At 33.1% G+C, this 23,559-nt stretch overlaps 2 protein-coding genes across 2 annotated transcripts; both read left to right on the forward strand.

The window, feature by feature from the left end:
* The first annotated feature begins 354 nt into the window (after nt 1-354).
* On the forward strand, nt 355-1,460 carry LOC145955231 (uncharacterized). Its single transcript, XM_083069935.1, has 2 exons — nt 355-840; nt 1,161-1,460. Exons 1-2 carry the CDS (start codon nt 384-386, stop codon nt 1,196-1,198), a joined length of 495 nt encoding a protein of 164 aa, XP_082926061.1. The 5' UTR covers nt 355-383; the 3' UTR covers nt 1,199-1,460.
* A 6,133-nt stretch (nt 1,461-7,593) lies between these two features.
* On the forward strand, nt 7,594-8,245 carry LOC109793931 (mini zinc finger protein 2). Its single transcript, XM_083067849.1, has 2 exons — nt 7,594-7,704; nt 7,812-8,245. The coding sequence occupies exon 2, from the start codon at nt 7,866-7,868 to the stop codon at nt 8,130-8,132; it is 267 nt and encodes an 88-aa protein (XP_082923975.1). The 5' UTR covers nt 7,594-7,704; nt 7,812-7,865; the 3' UTR covers nt 8,133-8,245.
* Nucleotides 8,246-23,559: the final 15,314 nt, after the last annotated feature.

Raw genomic sequence — 23,559 nt, forward strand, 5'->3', positions numbered from 1 at the left:
TTGATGGCTCTTTAACGTCCCCTGCATCCACTCATGAAGATTATCACCGTTGGTCTCGTGTCAATAATATGGTCATGTCATGGATCCTCAACTCCATTGATCGCTCTCTGGCCCATACTGTGCTTTATGCAGAATCTGCCGCTGCTGTTTGGACAGATCTCAAGGCACGCTTCTCCTCCAACACTGGCCCTCGCATATATGAGCTTGAGCAAAATATTGCTACTCTTCAACAACAAGATTTTTCAATTGCACACTACTTCAATCAGCTTCGCTCCCTTTGGGATGAGTTATCCCTTATTGATCCTCCACCAACGTGCACTTGCCAAGGTTGTACTTGTGGAGCCAAAGAGACTTATATCTCCCAACAAAACAAACGACGCCTCATGCAGTTTTTGATGGGACTCAATGACAGCTTCAGTCAACCACGAAGCCAGTTACTTCTTACTACATCCCTCCCCAATGTTGCTCATGCCTATTCCCTTCTCCTTCAAGATGAGGCTCAAAAGGCCCATACACATCCCCCACTGACTTCAGAACGTGCAGCCCTCCAAACTCAACCTGCACATGCTTTTTTGGCCAAACAACCACCTTCTCGCAGTCGTCCCAAATGTGCGCATTGTGGCATCCTTGGTCATACGGAGCATAAGTGCTATAAGCTTCACGGATATCCGCCAGGGCATCGCTACTACCATAAGGGGAACACTCATGGACAGTCATCTACTTCATCCACTCGTGCTGACCAACGTAATGATGCTGTGAAAGATCCTTTATCTGCAGATTCGTTACAGCAACTTCTTCGCCTATTAAGGGAGGTAAACCAACCTAAGGCCAATCTCACAGGTGCGTCTCTAGCTCTTTATTCTTCCCTCTGTATGCCTACTGAATGGGTTATTGATACTGGCGCAACAGATCACGTTTCTTTCACCCCTTCCTCTTTTCAACAGCCACCTATTCCTTCTTCTCTTCATAAATCTATTTGTGTTCCTAATGGTCATTCGGTTCCTATACATGGCTTTGGAAATGTACACATAACATCAGATATCATCTTGACTGATGTCTTATTTGTACCCTCATTCAAGTTCAACCTTTTATCTGTGCCAAAACTCACCCAGACTACTAATTGTTCTGTTTTCTTTTATCTTGATCATTGTGTATTTCAGGACCATTTGACGAAGAAGGAGATTGGTCGGGGCCATAAAAAGGGTGGACTCTACTTCTTTGATGTCTCTACCTTTGTTTCCGCCATCATCACTACCTCATCCACCACTTGGCATGCTAGGTTTGGTCATCCATCATCAAGTGCCCTCAAGTGTTTAGCTCCTGTTCTTGGTTTCAATAAAGACTCTTGTGACCATTGTGAAGTCTGTCATTTGTCAAAACAAACAAGACTCCCTTTTCCTTTACACACACCCACTAGCAGTAGTTTGTTTGAATTAATTCATGTTGATATTTGGGGAAAGTATGCCACACCTACAAAAAATGGTCATCATTATTTTTTAACTATTGTTGATGATTTTTCCCGTGTCACATGGACCTATCTCATGAAATACAAGTCGGATGCCTATTCTTTGTTAGTTCATTTCTTAGCTTATGTTCGAAATCAATTTCAGACATGTGTAAAAACAATTCGCTCCGATAATGGCACTGAATTTACAAATAATTCATTTCAGAAAATTCTTTGTGACTCTGGGATTCTCCAACAATTCTCTTGCCCAGGTACCCCACAACAAAATGGTGTCGTCGAGCGTAAGCACCGACATCTTCTCAATGTTGCACGGGCTTTACGTTTCCAAGCCGATCTTCCACTAATTTTTTGGGGTGATTTCATTCTTACTGCCACTTATTTAATAAATCGAACACCATCCAAAATTTTAGCCGGTCAAACTCCTTATGAAAAACTCTATGGCCATCCACCTGATTTCACTCACTTGCGTACATTTGGTTGTTTGTGCTATGCATCCACTTCACATGATCATCCAAATAAATTCGCACCTAGAGCTAGACGTTGCATCTTTGTGGGGTACCCTGCTGGTCAAAAAGCCTTTAAACTATATGACATTGATCATCATAAATTTCTAGTTAGTCGAGATGTCATCTTTCATGAAACAATATTTCCATTCAAGAATAGTAAGGCTTTGCATGATTTACACATGGAACGACACCCTCTTCCTCTACCCATTTGTGATCAAGAACCCATAAATTCACCCACCCCCACACCTCCTAGAAACACTTCTCCACTCCCTCCTACTGCAGAACCCAATGATAATGAACCCACACATACTGTTGAACCCTTGAACCCCTCCCTGCAGGTGACCAACCTTGAACCCACACATGCGGTTGACACCCCTACAGTGACTACCCTTGAACCAAGACACTCCGAACGTCTCAAAAAGCCTCCAGCGCACCTTGCTGATTACGTGTGCAATATGGCCTCCGCTCAATCTTCTTCCTCGTCTCCAGGTATGCAATATCCTATCTCAAACTCTCTTTGCTCAAATCCTTACTCAAATAACCATCTCCATTTCATTAATTCTATTATCAAGCACATTGAACCCACCTCATATACTGTTGCCCGTAAAGATCCCCATTGGAGACAGGCTATGGAGGACGAACTAAAGGCATTAGAGGCTAACAATACCTGGACTTTAGAGTTTTTGCCTCCCGACAAAACAGCTATAGGCTGTAAATGGGTGTATCGTATCAAATATAAATCTGATGGCTCCATTGATCGGTATAAAGCACGTTTGGTTGCTAAAGGTTACTCACAACTAGAAGGATTTGATTTTACTGACGTTTTTGCTCCTGTTACTAAATTAACTACTGTGAGGACTGTTCTTAGTATTGCAGCAGCAAAAAATTGGCCAACTCATCAAATGGATGTTTCCAACGCCTTTTTACATGGCAATTTACATGAAGAAGTTTACATGCAGCTTCCTCCTGGGTTTCGTAAACAGGGGGAGAGTCGAGTTTGTCGACTCCACAAGTCACTTTATGGCTTAAAACAGGCACCTCGCACTTGGTTCACTACCTTTTCGAGTGCTTTGCTTGAGGCTGGCTTTACTCAGTCAAGGGCCGATTACTCCATGTTCTTATTTACCCGTGCATCCCATATAACAATTTTACTTGTTTATGTTGATGATATTGTAATTACAGGTGATGATGCGTTGGTTATTTCACTCTTAAAGAAATACCTTTGCAGCCGGTTCAACATAAAAGATTTGGGCTCATTGAAATATTTTTTGGGAATTGAAGTGGCACGTTCCAAAGCTGGAATTTTTCTTAATCAGCGGAAATATGCATTAGAAATTTTGCAAGACACAGGTCTTCTTGCTAGTAAACCAGTCACAACTCCACTGGATTACAATCACACTTTGGTTGCTGATCATGGTGAAGTCCTATCTGACCCTGCTTCATATCGGCGATTGGTTGGTAGATTGCTATACCTTACAGTCACCCGACCGGATATCACTTATGCAGTTAACTTACTGTCACAGTTTATGTCTTCTCCTCGTGACACACACTGGCAGGCAGCACTTAGAGTGGTGAGATATATCAAATCTGTCCCGGACCATGGTATCCTACTCTCATCTAATTCTTCTTTACGCTTGCATGCTTATTGTGATGCGGATTGGGCTTCTTGCCCCACTTCTAGAAGATCAACCACTGGTTATTGTATATTTTTGGGTCCAAGTCTCCTCTGCTGGCGAACCAAAAAGCAGTCAACAGTTTCTCGCTCCTCTGCCGAAGCAGAGTATCGAGCCATGGCACATGCGGTTAGTGAGCTCACATGGCTGCACACTCTTCTTCATGAATTGGGTATTCCACCACATCCTGCAACTTTATCTTGTGATAATCAAGCTTCCCTCCATATAGCAAACAATCCAGTCTTTCATGAAAGAACAAAACATGTTGAAATTGATTGTCATTTTGTTCGAGATAAAATTCAAGAAGGAAAACTTCGAACCACATTTGTCTCCTCAAATCAGCAATTGGCAGATATCTTCACAAAGGCTCTTCTTCCGGCTTCACATACTCAGTTAATTTCCAAGCTCATGTACCTTCCTAGTTCTTGAGCTTGAGGGGGAGTGTTACACAATCAAGGATCTGATATGATTGTAATTATTGTCAAATATTGTAATTAGCTTAAATTGGGATACCTACTTAATATAGGAAAGATAGTTGCCTAGTTTCTAGAGATTTAGCTTATTTCTCTCCTAATGTTATGTAACGGTCAGTGTATTCACTTGTATATATTTTGCCTCTCAATCAATGAAATATATGCTCTCGAGGTATACTTTCATTCTCTTTATGTGGTTTTAGCATTACAAATTGAGTTATAATTAATTAAGGTAAAAAAAATATAAAGATATATTTTATAAAAAAAATCATATTAACATGACTTTATATACATGAAATTTAATGGAACAAACACCTTAGACTAACATGAAAGCAAAAACACGTATAACTTCATGTGTAATAAGATTTGGAAAACCCACACGTATATATAAGATAAAGGGAAGCAGCTAAGCTAATCATGAAATAAAAAATAAAAGGCGTCTAAGGAGAGTTTTGATTTTTAAGTTTGTGTATATTAAAAATATATATCGAGAGAGGTATCAAATTATCAAATTTTAAATGGATTTCACTATAAAAAAAAATTAATTTTTAATTGACATAACTTGAGTTAAAAAACAAAATGAAGACTAAACTTTGAGCATACAATGTGGGACTTGATGTACCTGCTATACTCTTAATAATGAGACTTTTGTCTCGCAAAATAAAAAATGTAATAAATGGTTCCTAGTTAAACATCATATAATTAAACTTTAAACATTTATACTGGATAAATTAATAATTTCTAAAAAGTTCTGATTCAGTTGGACCAATTTACAAAAACTAGTAATTTTGATAAATTAACAAGATAATAATTTTTAGGAAATTCATATATATATATATATATATATATATATATATATATATATATATATATATATATATATAAATTTGTAGTACCGTCAATATCATAAACTAGCTAATAGTTTTCTAAAATTACAAACATAATTAAGTATGAAATTATCATCATTTATTTTTTTCTTGAATTTTAAATTTAGGTGAAATTTTATCTTTAACTTTTCTTTATTTCATATAAAGCTCTCGTGTCGTTTTCTCAAAGTGTAACAAAATTCGTAAGGAGTTGTTGCAGCTAAAAATGTTTCCTTTCATTCCATTGGTTTCAAAGGTATTTTCTTTTAAGCTTTGTACCTATAGACATTAGGTAATCTTACAGGCAATTGACATTCCTTGAGAATGTTTCATCCACCAAACAAATTTTACACGTGCCATAAATAATTTATTATTGTCTCTTGTTGAACATTAATTGTCCAAACTAAAACTGATGGCATACAAAATATCAATCCTTTTTAGATTAAATTGTCCCAACTTGTAGTCTTTCAATATCCTATGGTAAATTTTTATGTACTTAACTGAGCAATCTTTGAATTGATACACTAATAATTTATCAATTATATAATATTACCTCTCTCAATTAATAAAATTTTATGTCCCCAACATTATTAATATATAGATAATTTTATTACTCCATATTGCTGAAAAAATAGAGTAAAATATCTTCTTAATTATTTATTATTTATATTATTAGTATTAATTATTTAAAGTTGAAAATTATGAGCTAAAAGTTTAACGACCAAACTAGCTTTTGCATCCTTGTGTCACCACGAAAAAGAGATGGAGTAATGGTGATGTCGGAAACTTTTGTTCAATTTAGGCATAAAAGAGCATCTACGAGGGAGTTGAAGAACAATGTTCTCACATGGTGGCCAAAAATGGATAAGGGAGAAAAGGAACTCCTCTTTCATTAGTCTTCCATCAATATCACATACCACATTACCTAACCAAAAATCAGAGGCAGTTAAAACATTAGGAATTTTTGTCTTACTATATTAATTATATTATATATATATTCCTTAGTTTTGAAGAAGCTATATAGCATATGCCTAAGAGAACATAATCTCTTTTTGTTGGATGCACAGGGAATGTCAAGTATATATACTATATAACCGAACATTTGGAACATGCACCCTTTTGAATTGTGTATACACTTAGAACCATCCACTTGTACACACACTACACAATGTGTTTAGATGATTCTCGTAAACATTTCAAGAGAAAAATAAGGTAAATTTGACATGAATATTGACTATTTCCTCAGGGGACAAAAGTGTGCTATAAATTTGTCGTTAAGTATATAAACCTATAGTCATTATGTTTGTAATAAAAAAGAATTCTTTTAAGTGTAAACATTTTACTTGTAGCATTACATTAGGTTAACCCTAGTTATAATTTTTTTAACGGTGAAGAATATATATATATAAAATATCAAAGAAGAGGGTATTGGGTACAAGGGGTACTTAACTCATACAAATCTGTCAAAGAATAGCAGGAAAATATTATATCCTCTCTCCAAAAAATTAAGGAATATCAAAGAAGAGGGTACTGGGTACAAGGGGTACTCAACTCATACAAATCTGGCAAAGAATGGCAGGAAAATATTATATCCTCTCTCCAAAAAATTAAGGAAACTCTCCTACCAAACTCAAGCCAAAATAAATGACAATTAAATTTCTAGCTACGTAACAAAATTGTTACTGCAACCTAAAAGCCTTGCTGATACAAATGAAGTGTAGGTATGTTATATGTACTGTTTGTCTTTGATTAAGCATAAACTTAGATTAATACACTATTCAGAAAATGGGTAGATAAGGGACTTTTGCAACATGTGCAACCAAGACCAAGAATAAAACATAAACTGTTTGAGAAGTTGTCCCTTATAAAATTATTCACTTCTAAAGACACATTAATTTCTCTACTTCCAAATACACCAAACTGTGACGTACATCGATTCTGCCTCCAAAAATGCATTACCTAGTTATAGTGATTAAGTAGAATGTTATAGTATGCTAGCTATAAATTTGTATACACATACTAAAAATCATTTCTATACCTAATAACATGAAGTGTGATGTTTGAGTAAAGTGATTTCCGGACAACCATGTATAACTTGTCAAACCCAGCTGTTTGACTAATTTTACCGGTGGGTGCCTCTCTAGTAATTGAAAACGCAAGATGTGTTACCTACCATCATAGAAAGTTTAACAAACTTTATGTGTCACATAATCACCTATTTCTTCAATTATATTTTCAATATCATTACAATTTATGTACTTTCTTAATTACTCTACAAATATATAAGAATATGATATATTAAAATTTAATTTAATTATATCAAAGGTGTAAACTCTTTTTTTTTTTACATTATTATCCAATAATAGTTACATGTAATTATATATGAAAATTTTATTTCTACTTTTATAATAACTGCTTTAAAGTTATCAAAGATAATTCTTTTGAATGATTGATAGTGTAAAATAAGTTGATATTAATAATACATGCCTATTAAAGTCCAATATATTTTTATATTCTAATTAATGATATTTCTGTATCAACCAAAACCTCCATTAATTAATTATTACATGATTGAACAATAGATACACTAAAGAGAGAAAAGTGATTATAACTTATGAGTAGGTATACCACATAGTTGTTCCAATTCATTGTTAGGTGGAGATCAAGTTTATCTTTTATAAATACACACACCCTAGGGTTAGGGCTGCATATCCATCGCAAGTAAGTTAAACTCTCTCTCTCTCTCCTCCCAACTCTCTTCCCTCTGATTTCTTTCTATTCCAATTTCTGATTTCAATTCACCAAACCTCCTAAAAACCTTTTTGCAGTATATTAATTTTTGCAGGGTTTGAAGCATAGAAGATTTGAAGGATTCAAGAAACATGAGGAAGCGCCAAGTGGTTGTGAGAAGAGAGGAGCCTCAAAGAAACGTTAGGAGTGTGAAATATGGTGAGTGCCAGAAGAATCATGCTGCAAATGTTGGAGGGTATGCTGTTGACGGTTGTAGGGAGTTCATCGCCAGTGGTGGAGAAGGAACAAGTGCTGCTTTCACTTGTGCTACTTGTGGCTGCCACAGGAACTTCCACAAAAGACAGGTTGAAACTGAAGTAGTGTGTGAGTGTTCCTCACCTCCCTCCAATGGATCTTGAAGAGATGTTTATGCCTCAAAATTTATGCTGCTCTCCTTGTAATATATTTTGTGGACTTGCTTTTGCTTGTTAAGAATTTGGGTTTTAACATACTTCTCAACTAGTATGATGAATTGAATATTCTAGAAATATATATATTTATATATTCTAGAGTAAAGTACGTTTGTGATTTTAAGGTTGATGTGTCTAAAGAGAAAGGCAAGGAATCACATGTTGGTTTTGTGATTAGAGCAAAAGTTTTGATCATGTTCTCATTTTACATGTTTGGTTTAAGTTATTTTTTAGAAATAATTACTTATTTTTGCCACAAGCTTTTGATGAAAACAAAAAAGTGATTATTTTTGAGGAATAATGTTTCTAAACATGTAAGTTAGTCGATTAAACTAGTTTTTGGTGCTTTGTTTATGAGCTTGTGGAAGTTGTGTTATGGATTTGGTTAGTGGCTACTCAATGAAACAATTGTCATCAGTTTGAAATTTGAGTAGGAAATTTGGTTTTGGTTTTGGTTTTGCCTTCTTTAGTTGGATGCTGATTTTGATTCCACACTATACCAAACCCCACTTTGCTTTGCCATCTCTGTCCATTTTTTCCTTTTCTCTATTGTTCGGTATTGTTTTCACTTGATTAATTTTCCTTCCATAATCAAGATAGTGTTCAGGAATTCAATATCATTTTTACTATGTCATGCATGCCAGTTTCTCGAGTGTGCTATTATCTGTAGAGTGTAACTAAGTAGAAATTATAGCCATATTTGAAAAAGGTTGCATTTATCTGCTAAGTGAAATTATGATGCTAACAACAGTTCCCTATTTCCCTAACCTATTTCACTCTCCCTTAATACACTTAAAAGCTACTAACTGGTTTTGGGAAGTTCTGAAACAATGATCACAAATAAATCTACAATCCACTAGCCAGTGTCGTTTGGGATCACTTTGAATAGTTTCACGTACGGTCCACATGTCTAATCATGCTGGTTGTTGAAATAAAGAAGTTTCATTAAGCTATTTATTAAAAGTTGATTTAAGCTAAGATCAATCTAGATAGGGTGAAAAAAAAATGTAGGGTATGTGAACAAAAAGAATATTTTCCACAACAGCTCTTTTTTGTTTTTTTTTTTTAATCGCTTTACAGTAACATGTTACAATATATCTTTCTACTTGGACAATAATTAAAATATGAACATACCAAAGATAAACACAGTAAATATGGTTCAGTATTGAGCGTTATCTCTCTACTATTAGATGGTGTAATTGATTACTATAATGAATAATCAATCAAAATAAAAGTAGCAACAACACTGAGATATACCTACCTAGTTGTGTGTGTATGTGCGTGTGTTTTTTCCTTTAATATATGAAAGTTAGGCCATATGTTCGGTTAAACCCTGAATGCAGTTAAAGCACTAGATAACATGCAAGTGTAGAAGTAAACTAATGATCACAGTGAGAATAGAATCGTGCATACCTTTTGCATATGCTGATAGACAATTGCTGGTAACACAGGAATTGAAAGCCACAAACATTAATCGTTTTTGACATCCAACGAGTGGCTGCTAACTAAAATTAACATGTAGAATGTGCAGGGGGAGATATTTGGAAGACGCTTATTGTGCCCTATAACCAGCTTTCATAAAAGGAGGTGGCAATGTACCACTTTTGTATGCAATAATATTTACCATGTGAAATGGTGCAAGCAAAAGTGGAGAAGTTAGGCATTTGAGCATGGAAGGAAACAAAGTTTTAGGTATACGTTAATACTGAATAAGGTAGATGTCTATTCCGAAAATATTCCATCAGAAGTAGTCACGAGCTTGCTTCATGTATGAAATAATGTGGCTAAAGCAGATTTCCTCTATTTTACCATTTTTTTTAGAAAATAATTTGTGGACATGGAAGGAAAAAACCACATAAACATTCAACAAAATTACCCTACAAGATGGTTTGTAGTTGTGACCACCATCTAGATAGGAAATTGTACATTATCTATTAACAGGGGTTTGATTTATTGGATGTGCAAATAAAAACGATTTTAATTATTGGAATAAATAAAATTCATTTTGATCATTGTAACAGCCCAATTTTTAATGGGTCGTAGGCCCAATTCGTTGCCCAGAACGGGCCGTTTCAAAAGTGAAACGGACCGTTCTGGAATAAGTTAAAGGCCCAATATTTGAGAAGCAGAACGAGCCGTTCTGGAGGGAGAACGGGCCGTTCCGTTTTGGAGAACGGGCCGTTCCAGGGGCAGAACGGGCCGTTCTGGTTTGGAGAACGGGCCGTTCTGGAAGCAGAACTGGCCGTTCTGCTGGGTTTGAGAACGGACCGTTCTGGTTTGGGAACGGGCCGTTCCAGTTGAAAAATTTACGTAGGTTTGAAGGGCCCAGAACGGGCCGTTCCGATTTTAGAACGGGCCGTAGTGGTAAGTGGGCGAAAAATCCTATAAATAGGCCTCAAATCCTCTCATTTTTACACACCTTTCATTCTCACTCTCTCTTCTCTTCTGTTCTCTCTTTCGTTCCTCTTCTTCTCTCTGAAGACCAAGGGGAACTCAGAGGATGAGGTTCTGCTCCAGTCTTAGTTACGATCCTTATTTAAGGAAAAAGAGGAGGTTCTGCCCGAGTTCCTATGTATCCAGGTACGGGGGAAAAGGGGATTATTTATATGTGGAGTTGCATGAGGGAATTGGGTAGAAGAAGAGCCCTTAGGATTATGAGTAATTTTACAATTATTTCTGTTTGAAGAATTATTGACATTATTTGATTCTGTATATATTTAGGACAATAAATATATGATTTATTTGTAAAAATAATGCTCTGGGAGAGAGAACGAAATTATAGAAAAGTGCATGTAGGCTAGGTTTTGGAAAAGTTGAATTATTTCTGTTTGAGCAATTAATTATACCATTAGATTCGGTATGTGTTGAGGATTATAAATATGCTAATAATTTGTAAGAATGATGATCTGGGAGAGAAAACGAAATTGTAGAAAAGTGCCTGTGAGATAGGTTTTAATTAAGGGTTTTACTGTTTATGCTGAATTATATTAAATTGATAATTCCATTGTTTATAATATTAATTTATGAATGTTATTATTGTATTGATTGATAAGAATGAATGATCTTGATGTGAATTACTTGAGGGGTGTGTAAACCCTTATTTTGTTGGGCTTATCTATTGTGTATGTGAGGTGGAATTGTGTACGTGATGTGAATTTGAATTATGAGATGAGATGTTGTATGAATGCGATTATGATTGTGATTATGGTGCCTCACATCAGTGACTAGGGATGGCACGGCCCCTGGGTAAGTGGTGCTACAGGGAGGGCGTGACCCTAGCATGGTGTGGGATTAGTAAGACAGTTAACACACACCACTTATGTCGATTATGGCAGCCCTGGCATAGGGTTAATTGCAAGAGACTGTATGGATTGTAATTTGATTGTGGTTCCTCACACTAAAGGATCAAGGATGATACGAACCCTAGTAGTTGATGTTTCAGGGACGAGCGTACTCCCGGATGATCAGGGACGATACGAACCCTGGGTAGGTGATGCTTCAGGGACGAGCGTACTCCTTAATGACTAGGGATGGCACGGCCCCTGGTAAGTGATGCTACAGGGAGGGCGTGACCCTGGTTTGGTGTGGGAGGCAATTAACCTGTATCACTTGTGTCAGATGTGGCGAGGTCTTGGCATAGTGTTAATTGTAAGATTGACATGAATTATGAATATGGAAATGATGTTGTAAATTGTATAATTGGTGTGGATTATGATGGATTGAGATATGTATGTGAAATGAGATATGTTAAATGTGAATTGAGATGTGAAGATGATGAATGATTGATATATATATATATATATATATATATATATTTTATTAAATAATGAATTATGATGAGATTATATTGTGATGTGTTTGTATGTACTTTGCATATAGATATTTTCTTTTCTCACCGTATAAACTGTGGATATTTTAGGTGAAGAAGATCCGGCTACGAGTGGCATCTAGAAAGTCAATAGTTAAATTATGGGAATGCTCTGATAATGTGACATCGGGGCAGAATATTTATATGGATTTGGTATTGTAATAAATGTGTTTAAAATTGTAAACTCTTAAATTTTACCTTTAAAGTTTTATTTTTCAGTCATTCTGTTATATTGAAGAAAGAACAGTTTCAAAGTTTTATGTGAACTCTTTTACGAACCCTTTGAAAGTTTATTCTTCTTAATTAAATTATATTATATATGTGTTGGGGTAGTAAGGGTGTCACATTTAGTGGTATCAGAGCAGGTCGATCCAATCGGCCGTGAGTTGTGAGTCTACTATGCTTGTTCGATAGATGAATGATGGAATGCATTGAGTGTGAAGCTTATTGATGTGCTAATGTGATGATTGATTATGTTATTGTTATTTATTTGTGTGCATTGTGTTCTCAGGATTTGTCTGTTAGACATGATATAACTTGATGATGCTATTTTTGATTGCTCTTTCTTAATCTCATGATTGCTTAATTATTTTGATACTTCTTGCTTATGTAAGAAGTAGTGGTTGGGTGGCATCGCTCGTGTTGCGAGCATAGGTGCAAGAAGTGGTAGTAGACGAAGTATCTTGCTAACCAACTAGAACTAGTGGAAGCTTGGATGTGGGTAAGAAATTGACTTATCGAATGTATTAAGAGTTTACGATTGGTGGCGTTTCTGAAAGTTATAGTGGTAATGATTGAATCCAAGAGGTTATGTGTCGAGCATTAGAACTTTGAGTGTTCTTGGTGAAAGGTCAAAGTGTTGGTGATTTCCTTAAGTTTTGATGCTTGCATATTAATCTTGTTAGGGGTTAGGTTGCATGAGGATTTGATTTTAGCTCTAAGTCTTTTGTGGAATAGGTGAATTATTTTCGTTTAGGGATTGTAGTTGGAAGCTTGGATATGAGTTTAAGGTAGAAAGAAGTAAGTTTGAAAGGGTTGAGGTATTCTGTGGGTTGTTAGTGCACTATTGTTGTCTAGTGTAGGAGATGTTTTCACTGTAGTTTTGTTATGCTAGTAGGAGTACCGTATTGATAGATTTGGATTTTGTGGTCTTCATGGAAGTTGTAGTCTTGGATGTGATCTTTTCAATGGCACTGGAATCAGGTAAAATGAAGGTTTAGAACTTCAGTTATAGTTGTTTTGGTAATCAGAGGCTAGTTATAAGCGTTAAATATATCTGTTGTGATTTTTGAATTGTTAGTTGAGAAGAGGATCTATTCAGAATCTCATGTTTTCATAAGAGTTATAGCTTATTCTTTTATCTTTCTTTTGAGATAGGATTGAGATCGTTGGACAAGTGTAACTCTCTAGGTATCATTTTCCTTGACAATTATTGATGGGATATGTATGCTATCATGATGTTTTTGAGTTACTAGGCAATGCAAGGATAAAAGTGATTTTGTTATGATGTTCTGAGGTGTTGTCATGTGGATTGTAAGGTTATTCAAGGTTTTATGATGCTATGTGGTAAAGTTAAGTTCATGCACATGTTATATAGTGTAAAATAGTGATAGATTTATATATATGATTGGGAAGGATGTATATATGAAGGTTTAAATAGGTATTCTAATATGATATGCATGTATGTGGATATGAGGATAGATGACCTTATGGATTAATTAGTGAATGGTTGTGTGTTTAGTGAGATTGACCTTAAGATGTGAGATCATCATATTAGAGTTAATTTTGAAGATATATCCAAGATAGATTTAGGCCTTGTAATTTCTTGCGCGGATATAACATAGATCTACCTATGGTAGAAGTTGTGCTTAAGTGGGAGATATCAAAAGTCAATTTGTGAGGTTAGAAGTTTTATTGAGATAGTTTATAGGAAATTTATTGAGTAAATTTTTAAGATAGCCGTTCACGGTTTAGGCTGCTCTCGTTCTCTCGTCGCTACTATAGGAATTGCTTTTGCTTTCTTTTCTTCTAGCTACTAAGGTGTTTCAGTTCACTAAGTTGTCTTTTGCCTACCCATGAATTCAATAGTAGTTCAAAAGGTTAACCTATATCGAGGATCCCCGGACCTATGCTTATTTTCAACTCCCCAAAGCATTTCGTCGCTTACTTCTCTAGGTTGCTTACTATTTGACTAGATTGACTAGGAAAGACTTGCCTTTGTATGGGATAATAAATGTGAGAGTATGTTTCAAACTCTTAAGGAAAGATTGGATAATGTTACCGGATTTTAGTAAGTCTTATGTGGTATACCGTGATGCTTCTAAGATGAATTTGGAGGTAGTGTAGATGCAAGGAGGAAGGGTAATAACTTATGTTTCTAGGCAATTGAAAATTTATGAGAGGAATTACCTTACCCATGACATTGAGTGAGCAATCGTGATATTTACACTAAGATTTGGAGACACTACCTATATGATTCTAAGTTGGAGGTATTTAGTGATCATTAGAGCCTCAAATTTTGTTTGACCCAAAGGACTTGAATATGGGACAAAAGAGATAGTTGGAATTTTTGTGGACTAGGATTTCAATCTTAGTTGTTATTTGCATAAAGTCAATGTGATGGTTGATGCTTTGAGTAGGAACCCTCTACATTATTTTTCTTATGATTAGAGAGATGGATTTTTTTGGCTGAAATTAAAGATTTAAGTTTGACTTATGAGATTACTCCGAGTAGTATGAAACTAGGTATAACTTGAGTAACGAGTGAATTGTTGAAGAAAATTGGAGACGTATAATTAATTGATTAATTTTGGTGACAAGATATGAGGCTATAGGATAAGGTGATGAATAAGAGTTTGACTTGGGTGTAGATGAACTGGTGAAATTAGAGATCTGATATGTATACCTAGTGAACTTACGCTTAGGTGCTTAATTTTTAAAGATGATCACAGAAGTAAAACCAATATTGTGGCAGATGCCTTGATTATGATGACCTCTAGTATATCATTTATGATGATTTAAGGGTTAGATTTGATTGAAGAATTTAAAGACTTATGCTTGGTGTATGAGATTATCCTTAGAAGCATTGAATTGATTGTGTTAAAAGTGACTAGTGAATTAATGGATGAGATTAGAGAAGCCTAGGAGTCAGATCTTTTCTTAGAGAACCAAGTGGAGAAGATTGGTAGAAGTATAGATAACCATTTATGAGTAGAAATCGACATTGTTTTGAGGTGCAAGAACAAACTTGGGTGCATAGTAACCTTGAATTAAGGAAGATGATTTTAGAGGAAGTACATAACAGTACTCTTAATATATATATATTTAGGAGCTAATGAGATGTATCGGGACCTTAGGAGGATGTATCTGAATAGCGCAGCGGAAGTGAAGTGACCTAAGGTGAAGAAAGGAGTAGAGAAATTGTATACTTGTGTTTAGTATGCTAGAAGTCTTTAGGAATTTTGTAGCACTCAGACCTCCCATTATGGAAGTGAGATGATGGGTGGATAGGCCTTAATTGTAGGTTTGTCTGAGATGCTTAGGTTAATTCTATTTGTGTTTTAGTGGATAGGCTTGCCAAGTTTACTTGTTTTTCCCTTAGATATCTTTTGATAGAGTTGTATATCAATAAGGTAGTGAGGTTGCATAATAATTAGAAAGTAAGAAGCGAGGAGTCTACCATTGCAAAAATTTCGAGGACGAAATTTCATAAAGGAGGGAAGTATTGTAACAGCCCAATTTTCAATGGGCCGTAGGCCCAATTCGTTGCCCAGAACGGGCCGTTTCAAAAGTGAAACGGGCCGTTCTGGAATAAGTTAAAGGCCCAATATTTGAGAAGCAGAACGGGCCGTTCTAGAGGGAGAACGGGCCGTTCCGTTTTGGAGAACGGGCCGTTCCAGGGGGAGAACGGGCCGTTCTGGTTTGGAGAACGGGCCGTTCTGGAAGCAGAACTGGCCGTTCTGCTGGGTTTGAGAACGGGCCGTTCTGGTTTGGGAACGGGCCGTTCCAGTTGAAAAATTTACGTAGGTTTGAAGGGCCCAGAACGGGCCGTTCCGATTTTGGAACGGGCCGTAGTGGTAGGTGGGCGAAAAATCCTATAAATAGGCCTCAAATCCTCTCATTTTTACACACCTTTCATTCTCACTCTCTCTTCTCTTTTGTTCTCTCTTTCGTTCCTCTTCTTCTCTCTGAAGACCAAGGGGAACTCAGAGGATGAGGTTCTGCTCCAGTCTTAGTTACGATCCTTATTTAAGGAAAAAGAGGAGGTTCTGCCCGAGTTCTTATGTATCCAGGTACGGGGGAAAAGGGGATTATTTATATGTGGAGTTGCATGAGGGAATTGGGTAGAAGAAGAGCCCTTAGGATTATGAGTAATTTTACAATTATTTCTGTTTGAAGAATTATTGACATTATTTGATTCTGTATATATTTAGGACAATAAATATATGATTTATTTGTAAAAATAATGCTCTGGGAGAGAGAACGAAATTATAGAAAAGTGCATGTAGGCTAGGTTTTGGAAAAGTTGAATTATTTCTGTTTGAGCAATTAATTATACCATTAGATTCGGTATGTGTTGAGGATTATAAATATGCTAATAATTTGTAAGAATGATGATCTGGGAGAGAAAACGAAATTGTAGAAAAGTGCCTGTGAGATAGGTTTTAATTAAGGGTTTTACTGTTTATGCTGAATTATATTAAATTGATAATTCCATTGTTTATAATATTAATTTATGAATGTTATTATTGTATTGATTGATAAGAATGAATGATCTTGATGTGAATTACTTGAGGGGTGTATAAACCCTTATTTTGTTGGGCTTATCTATTGTGTATGTGAGGTGGAATTGTGTACGTGATGTGAATTTGAATTATGAGATGAGATGTTGTATGAATGCGATTATGATTGTGATTATGGTGCCTCACATCAGTGACTAGGGATGGCACGGCCCCTGGGTAAGTGGTGCTACAGGGAGGGCGTGACCCTAGCATGGTGTGGGATGAGTAAGACAGTTAACACACACCACTTATGTCGATTATGGCAGCCCTGGCATAGGGTTAATTGCAAGAGACTGTATGGATTGTAATTTGATTGTGGTTCCTCACACTAAAGGATCAAGGATGATACGAACCCTGGTAGTTGATGTTTCAGGGACGAGCGTACTCCCGGATGATCAGGGACGATACGAACCCTGGGTAGGTGATGCTTCAGGGACGAGCGTACTCCTTAATGACTAGGGATGGCACGGCCCCTGGTAAGTGATGCTACAGGGAGGGCGTGACCCTGGTTTGGTGTGGGAGGCAATTAACCTGTATCACTTGTGTCAGATGTGGCGAGGTCTTGGCATAGTGTTAATTGTAAGATTGACATGAATTATGAATATGGAAATGATGTTGTAAATTGTATAATTGGTGTGGATTATGATGGATTGAGATATGTATGTGAAATGAGATATGTTAAATGTGAATTGAGATGTGAAGATGATGAATGATTGATATATATATATATATATATATATATATATTTTATTAAATAATGAATTATGATGAGATTATATTGTGATGTGTTTGTATGTACTTTGCATATAGATATTTTCTTTTCTCACCGTATAAACTGTGGATATTTTAGGTGAAGAAGATCCGGCTACGAGTGGCATCTAGAAAGTCAATAGTTAAATTATGGGAATGCTCTGATAATGTGACATCGGGGCAGAGGATTTCTAGGACATTTTATTTATATGGATTTGGTATTGTAATAAATGTGTTTAAAATTGTAAACTCTTAAATTTTACCTTTAAAATTTTATTTTTCAGTCATTCTCTTATATTGAAGAAAGAACAGTTTCAAAGTTTTATGTGAATCCTTTTACGAACCCTTTGAAAGGTTATTCTTCTTAATTAAATTATATTATATATGTGTTGGGGTAGTAAGGGTGTCACAATCATCTCTATGTGATATAATAATAATAATAATAATAATAATAATAATAAACAAAAAAAATCTCTATGGTTCTCTCCCCCTCTCTCTTTATCAGCAAAGAAAAGAATTTATATATAAAAAGTGGTACAAGAGGTACCAAAATACATCTACATACATCAATCACCCAAACTACAAAGAACATTAATAAGAGAAATTGATGTATATGAAAGATAATAATCGATAAAATTATCTCAAAATCTAATCTACTTAATTAGAAGGTAATTAGAAGGGATATTATATATAGACCTAACAGGATATATATAATTTTTTTATTCCAATTTAACATAGAATCAACAAAATACTTGTTTTTATCTTCGGTGATGTTTCATATAGCATTTGACAAAGGTGCTATTTGTGACTAGGTGCATATACAACATCCTATGCTTAGGTAAAACTCTTTTTTTTTTTTTTTTTTTTTTTTTTTTTTTTTTAATTCACATATCTAGGGATGACAACCAAGAGGGATGTGATCGTGTTTTGAAAACATATTTACATGGGCATAATTTAATCAATATAGATGCATAGAAACTATGTGTTTTAACTATTCTCAAAACTGAATACAAATTCAATGGTTGAAATCATAAATGTGAAAAAGCTGATTGTGAATTAAAATCAAGATGAAAAATATCACTTTATCATTTTATTATGAGTGGTGATCTAACTCACTCTAAGTTTGTTTTGTTATAATAATATTTCTTGAACACATATCATGATGTAACGGACACGAGTACACCTTATATACCCCACCATCTAGTATATTTTGTCTTACGAAAAAATTAAAGACCATTAAATAATTATATATATATATATATATATATATATATATATATATATATAAAGCATATCAAGTGAGAAGGAATTTATTATGAGAGATGAGAGAGTTAAAATATAATAACTCTTAGATTAATCAAGTGAGAGAAAATTTGGGGTTTAATCAACTGAGAGGAAATTAATCTAAGGGTCATATTTTAACCTCTCATCTCTCATAATAAATTCTCTCTCCCTATATATATATATATATATATTTATAGATATTACTTTTAAATAACATATAGAGGTGAGAAAAATGAACTGAATTGAATAAAATAATTTAATTAAATTGGGATAGCTGGAGTAAGTGATTAGTTGAGCAAGGATCTTATTAATATTAAGATAGTTATAGAAAAAAAGAGAGGATAAATTTGAAATTATTAAAATAATTAACCAACTTCCATAATCTTAATAAATTAGCGATCGAATATAATGACTAGAAGGAGTAAACTATATAACATATCTTTAAAGAAAACTAGTTTATATTAATCTTAAAAGACTTTTATTTAAATATACTTATGGAATCATCTAATTAAAGGCCATTATTTATAATAAATTTATTTACTTCGGCAATATTTATTTTAAGTTTTATACTTAGAGTGATTCTTAATTAATTCACAATAAACTTTTCTTATATTGACCCTGAATAAAATTATTTTCATATTAAATCACAAAAATATTATAATTTAATTAGAATAAAATGACAATAACTATATCTTATATTATCATCTAATCATAAATTATAATCATGAATTGTAATTAATCGTTAACATTGAAAAATATTTGTATCAAAATTAAATTCTAAATCTTATTATAGTTTCTTCTATACTTTTTCCTTTCATAATATAACACAAACAACCTGAAAATAAAATATTTAATTTAACATATATGAATTTTTAAAAGTATATTAAGTTTATCAGTTTGTACGAGTGATAGCGAGTTCAATTTCTTTAATAAAATTTTGAACTTGAGTCTTTTAAATGAATATGTTAAATTCTCTAATAAATATCTTTCATGAATAAAATTAATAAATATTTTATATTAATAACACATTTAAAAGAATATTAAGTTTAGTCACACATAGAATGCATTTGAAAAGTTTCAAAAGTTACCACCCTTTCTAAATATAATAATTAAAGCATCCATCAAATGAGATGTAAAGAGATTATTTTTTAAATTGTTTTTAGGCTAAAATAATTTTTTTATAGTTTTTATAATTTTACTTAATTTATCTTTTAGTTTCTATGGTTTAAAATAGACCATTTTTGTAAACTTGTCTATTTCATTTATTTTTTATCTTTATTGTTTAAGATAGACTCTTATAGCCTTTATATTTGTAATTTTTTTTATTTTTTATTTTTTTAATTCTTACCATTAACTTTTTTTACAACATTATTTGTTTTGTGTTGACATGTTATAGATATTCAATTTTGTAAGGTTAAAAAATGTGTTTCAACAATGAGTATCGTACGTAAGGATACAAAAGAAACATATAACATCTAAAATTTTAATTTTGAATAATTTTAACAAAATAAATTCGACATCAAATATACAAAATTGAATTAATAACTCTATGACGTTAATGATAGAGACTAAAAGACTTAAAAAAAACTGTAAATATAGAGACTAAAATGATATATATATATATATATATATATATATATATATTATAAAAATATGTAACATTCCATTTTAAAAAAAATATAATTAATATAAGTATTTAATTAAATATTTTGTTATTTTATTTTAATTAATAGAATTGTTTTAATATTTATTTTAATTATTTGATATATGTTTTGGAATATAAGATAAGGTGTGTTTAATTAAAGGTTTTAGTCAAATATTTTATTAAATTAAATAAGAGGGAAGAGATTTGTAACTATGGTTAATATGTTTTAATTGAAGGGTTAAAGAGAAGTTAATATTTTAAAAGAGTAGTTTTGAACAATTTTCTTTTTCATCCCTTCATTTTATATTTTTCATATATGTACTTTGCTTTACATTCAGAGCTTGGAGAACAAGAATAAGAAAAAACTATCCCAAGACTGTGCATTTGTCTTCTTTTGCTTACCAAGGTAAAGGAAAAGTAAGAAATTTCTCTTTAGGTGTGAGTTTGTATGTTGGGTAGCGATTAACCCCAATCTCATCTCTATTAATTGTCTATGCATGAGGAGTTTTCTCAAATTATGCATTTTTTTCTTCTATTCTTCTTCTTATACATAACTAATGACGTGAATTGTTTTCTTGCATGATTAATTGTATGTGTTTGGTTAATAATTGCATGATCTGACGCTCTTATGGGTTTCTATGGAAAATCCTAATAAGAGAACTTATTGTAATAGTTATGTGAAGATATTGATTATGTGTAAATTGAGTGATTTAGAATGTTAATTGTATATTATAAAGCACTTTTACTAATTGTACATGAGTTTATGCTTGTAATTATTGCACTATTAGAAAAATTAATATTTGTAACGAATTTTTGTGAGGGAATTTTAACTTTTGTGAGGGCTACCATTTATTGAAGTGTGTGACGGATTTTGGGACAGATTAAATTTTATCTCTAAAAGATCCGTCACAATTTTCGTCACTGAATAAAAAAAAAATTAGTGATGGATTAAATTTTGTCTTTAAATTAAAAATCTGTCACAATTTTTGTCACTGAATAAAAAAATAAAATTAGTGACTGATTTTGTGACGGATTTTTTAGAGGCAAAATTTAATCCATCACTAAATCCCTGAATAAAAAAATAAAACTAGTGACAGATTAAGTTCCTCTATAAATATTTCTTCACAAAAAAGCGTCACAATACTATAATAAATAAGTTAGTGACAGATTTTGTGACGAAATTTTTGTCAACATTTGTATTTTGTCACAAATTCTGTCATAAATAGCTTAAAATCTTTTATAACAAAATTTGTGAGGAATTATTTATCCCTCTCAAAATATTAAATTTTATTTATGAAATTTTTATATATAAGAATTATGCAGAATTAAAGAATATATGTTAATTTTTTTTTAATTATGACAAATTTATTCGTCAAAAAATTTATATTTTTGATGGAAAAAAATTCGTAGAAAAAGTTATATTACTGATGGAATATGTCCGACAAATTTATATTTGTCAAAAATATAAGAATTTTTTACGAAAATTGCCAATCATATATTAAAAAATGTCCATAAAATTATATATATAAATATATATATATATATATAAGGAGGGTTATAATAATACCGGTATAACTTTTACTAAGTATTATATCACTCAATAACTTTTTATTAAATGAAAATTTTGTAAATCCAACCGTTAAATTGAAAATTCTTTACTATCATATATACAAAATTTTGTATTAATCCAAGATGATTTGATACTTCATTCTTATAAAAACAAAATTAATATAATATATACATTTCAAAATATACTAAAATATGAACATTTTTATTACCTTCACGTTGTTGTTCAATTTTAACAAAATTTGATATAAACATATAAAATGATATGAACTTTTAATCTAACGGTTGGATTTACAAAATTCACTTTTAATATAAAAGTTATTGAGCGATGTGTAATACTTAGTAAAAGTTACACCAGTATTAGTATAACCTTCCTCTCTCTCTCTCTCTCTCTCTCTCTCTCTATATATATATATATATATATATATATATATAAAGAGAGAGAGAGAGAGAGAGTAGAGGAATCAAATAACTTTCAAAATAACTCATGGTAAAGTTCTTCTGCTCAATAATTCATGGTGTGTGTTGAATTTTATTGATCCATGTTCTTACCTGAGATCGGTGGGTGAGACAGTCTCTGGGTAAGATCGGTGAGTCTCCTCTACTCGGTACGTCTGCTCCTTAGAGATGGGGTTGGTACCTGCAAAAGAGACTCCAATGCTTAAGTTAGTTTTTGTGGGTGTGTAAGTCTCATATATATATACTGCACGTACCTTGGTGTAGATTAGGATTTTTCATATAAGTGATAATGGGTTTGGTTACGATTTGATAAGATTGTGATCTTATCAGTTTATCTTATTGGTTAGGGAGCGGTCTGACTTGATAATCTGATGTGGCCCCGACCTCCAAGGTGCTGAGGTGGGCCCTAGTACTGATGTGGGTAGTACATTAGCCCCCCGAGCTCCGAGGGCTGTTAGCCGAGGAGTTAATATTCATTTAGGCAGTGTAACACCCCAATTTTCAAAAAGGTTATTATTATTATTATTATTATTATTATTATTATTAGATGGTATTTGGTCATAATTATTTTAATAATTATAGAGGAATATTATTTTGTACGTTTTAAATAATTATTATTTTGGACAATTATTTTGTACGTATTAAATAAGTATTTTTATTAGCATTTTTAAATAAATATTTATATGTTTTAAGAGAAGGTTGATTTTATATGATATTTTGTTATTGAAATTATATTATTATATTTAGGGTCAGAAATATATTATTATTATAGAGAAAAAAATATTTTATAATATACATGTATTTATTTTATTTAATTATTTTGAGGAAAATTAGAAGTGGGTTAGAAGAGAAGGAAAATGGGTTGGGTTGACCCAGTCCAATGGATTAATTTTAAGAAAGGAGTCAGGTGGTGTTAACCCTATCTGCCTCATTTGCGTTCTGAAGGGTTAGGGAAAAAAAAAGGAGAAACAAAGAGCTCTAAGGAAGAGTACTCAGGAACGATCTTAGATCACACCAAGACCA

The sequence above is a fragment of the Cajanus cajan genome, chromosome 2 (assembly GCF_000230855.2).
Source record: "Cajanus cajan strain Asha chromosome 2, NIPB_CcT2T_4, whole genome shotgun sequence".
NCBI classification, from domain to species: Eukaryota; Viridiplantae; Streptophyta; class Magnoliopsida; order Fabales; family Fabaceae; genus Cajanus; species Cajanus cajan.

Coding starts and splice junctions, on each gene's coding strand:
- LOC145955231 (XM_083069935.1), top strand. CDS start 384: ATGCAGTTTTTGATGGGACTCAATGACAGCTTCAGTCAACCACGAAGC. Junction 841..1,160: donor ACCTAAGGCCAATCTCACAG/GTGCGTCTCTAG, acceptor TGTGTATTTCAG/GACCATTTGACGAAGAAGGA.
- LOC109793931 (XM_083067849.1), top strand. CDS start 7,866: ATGAGGAAGCGCCAAGTGGTTGTGAGAAGAGAGGAGCCTCAAAGAAAC.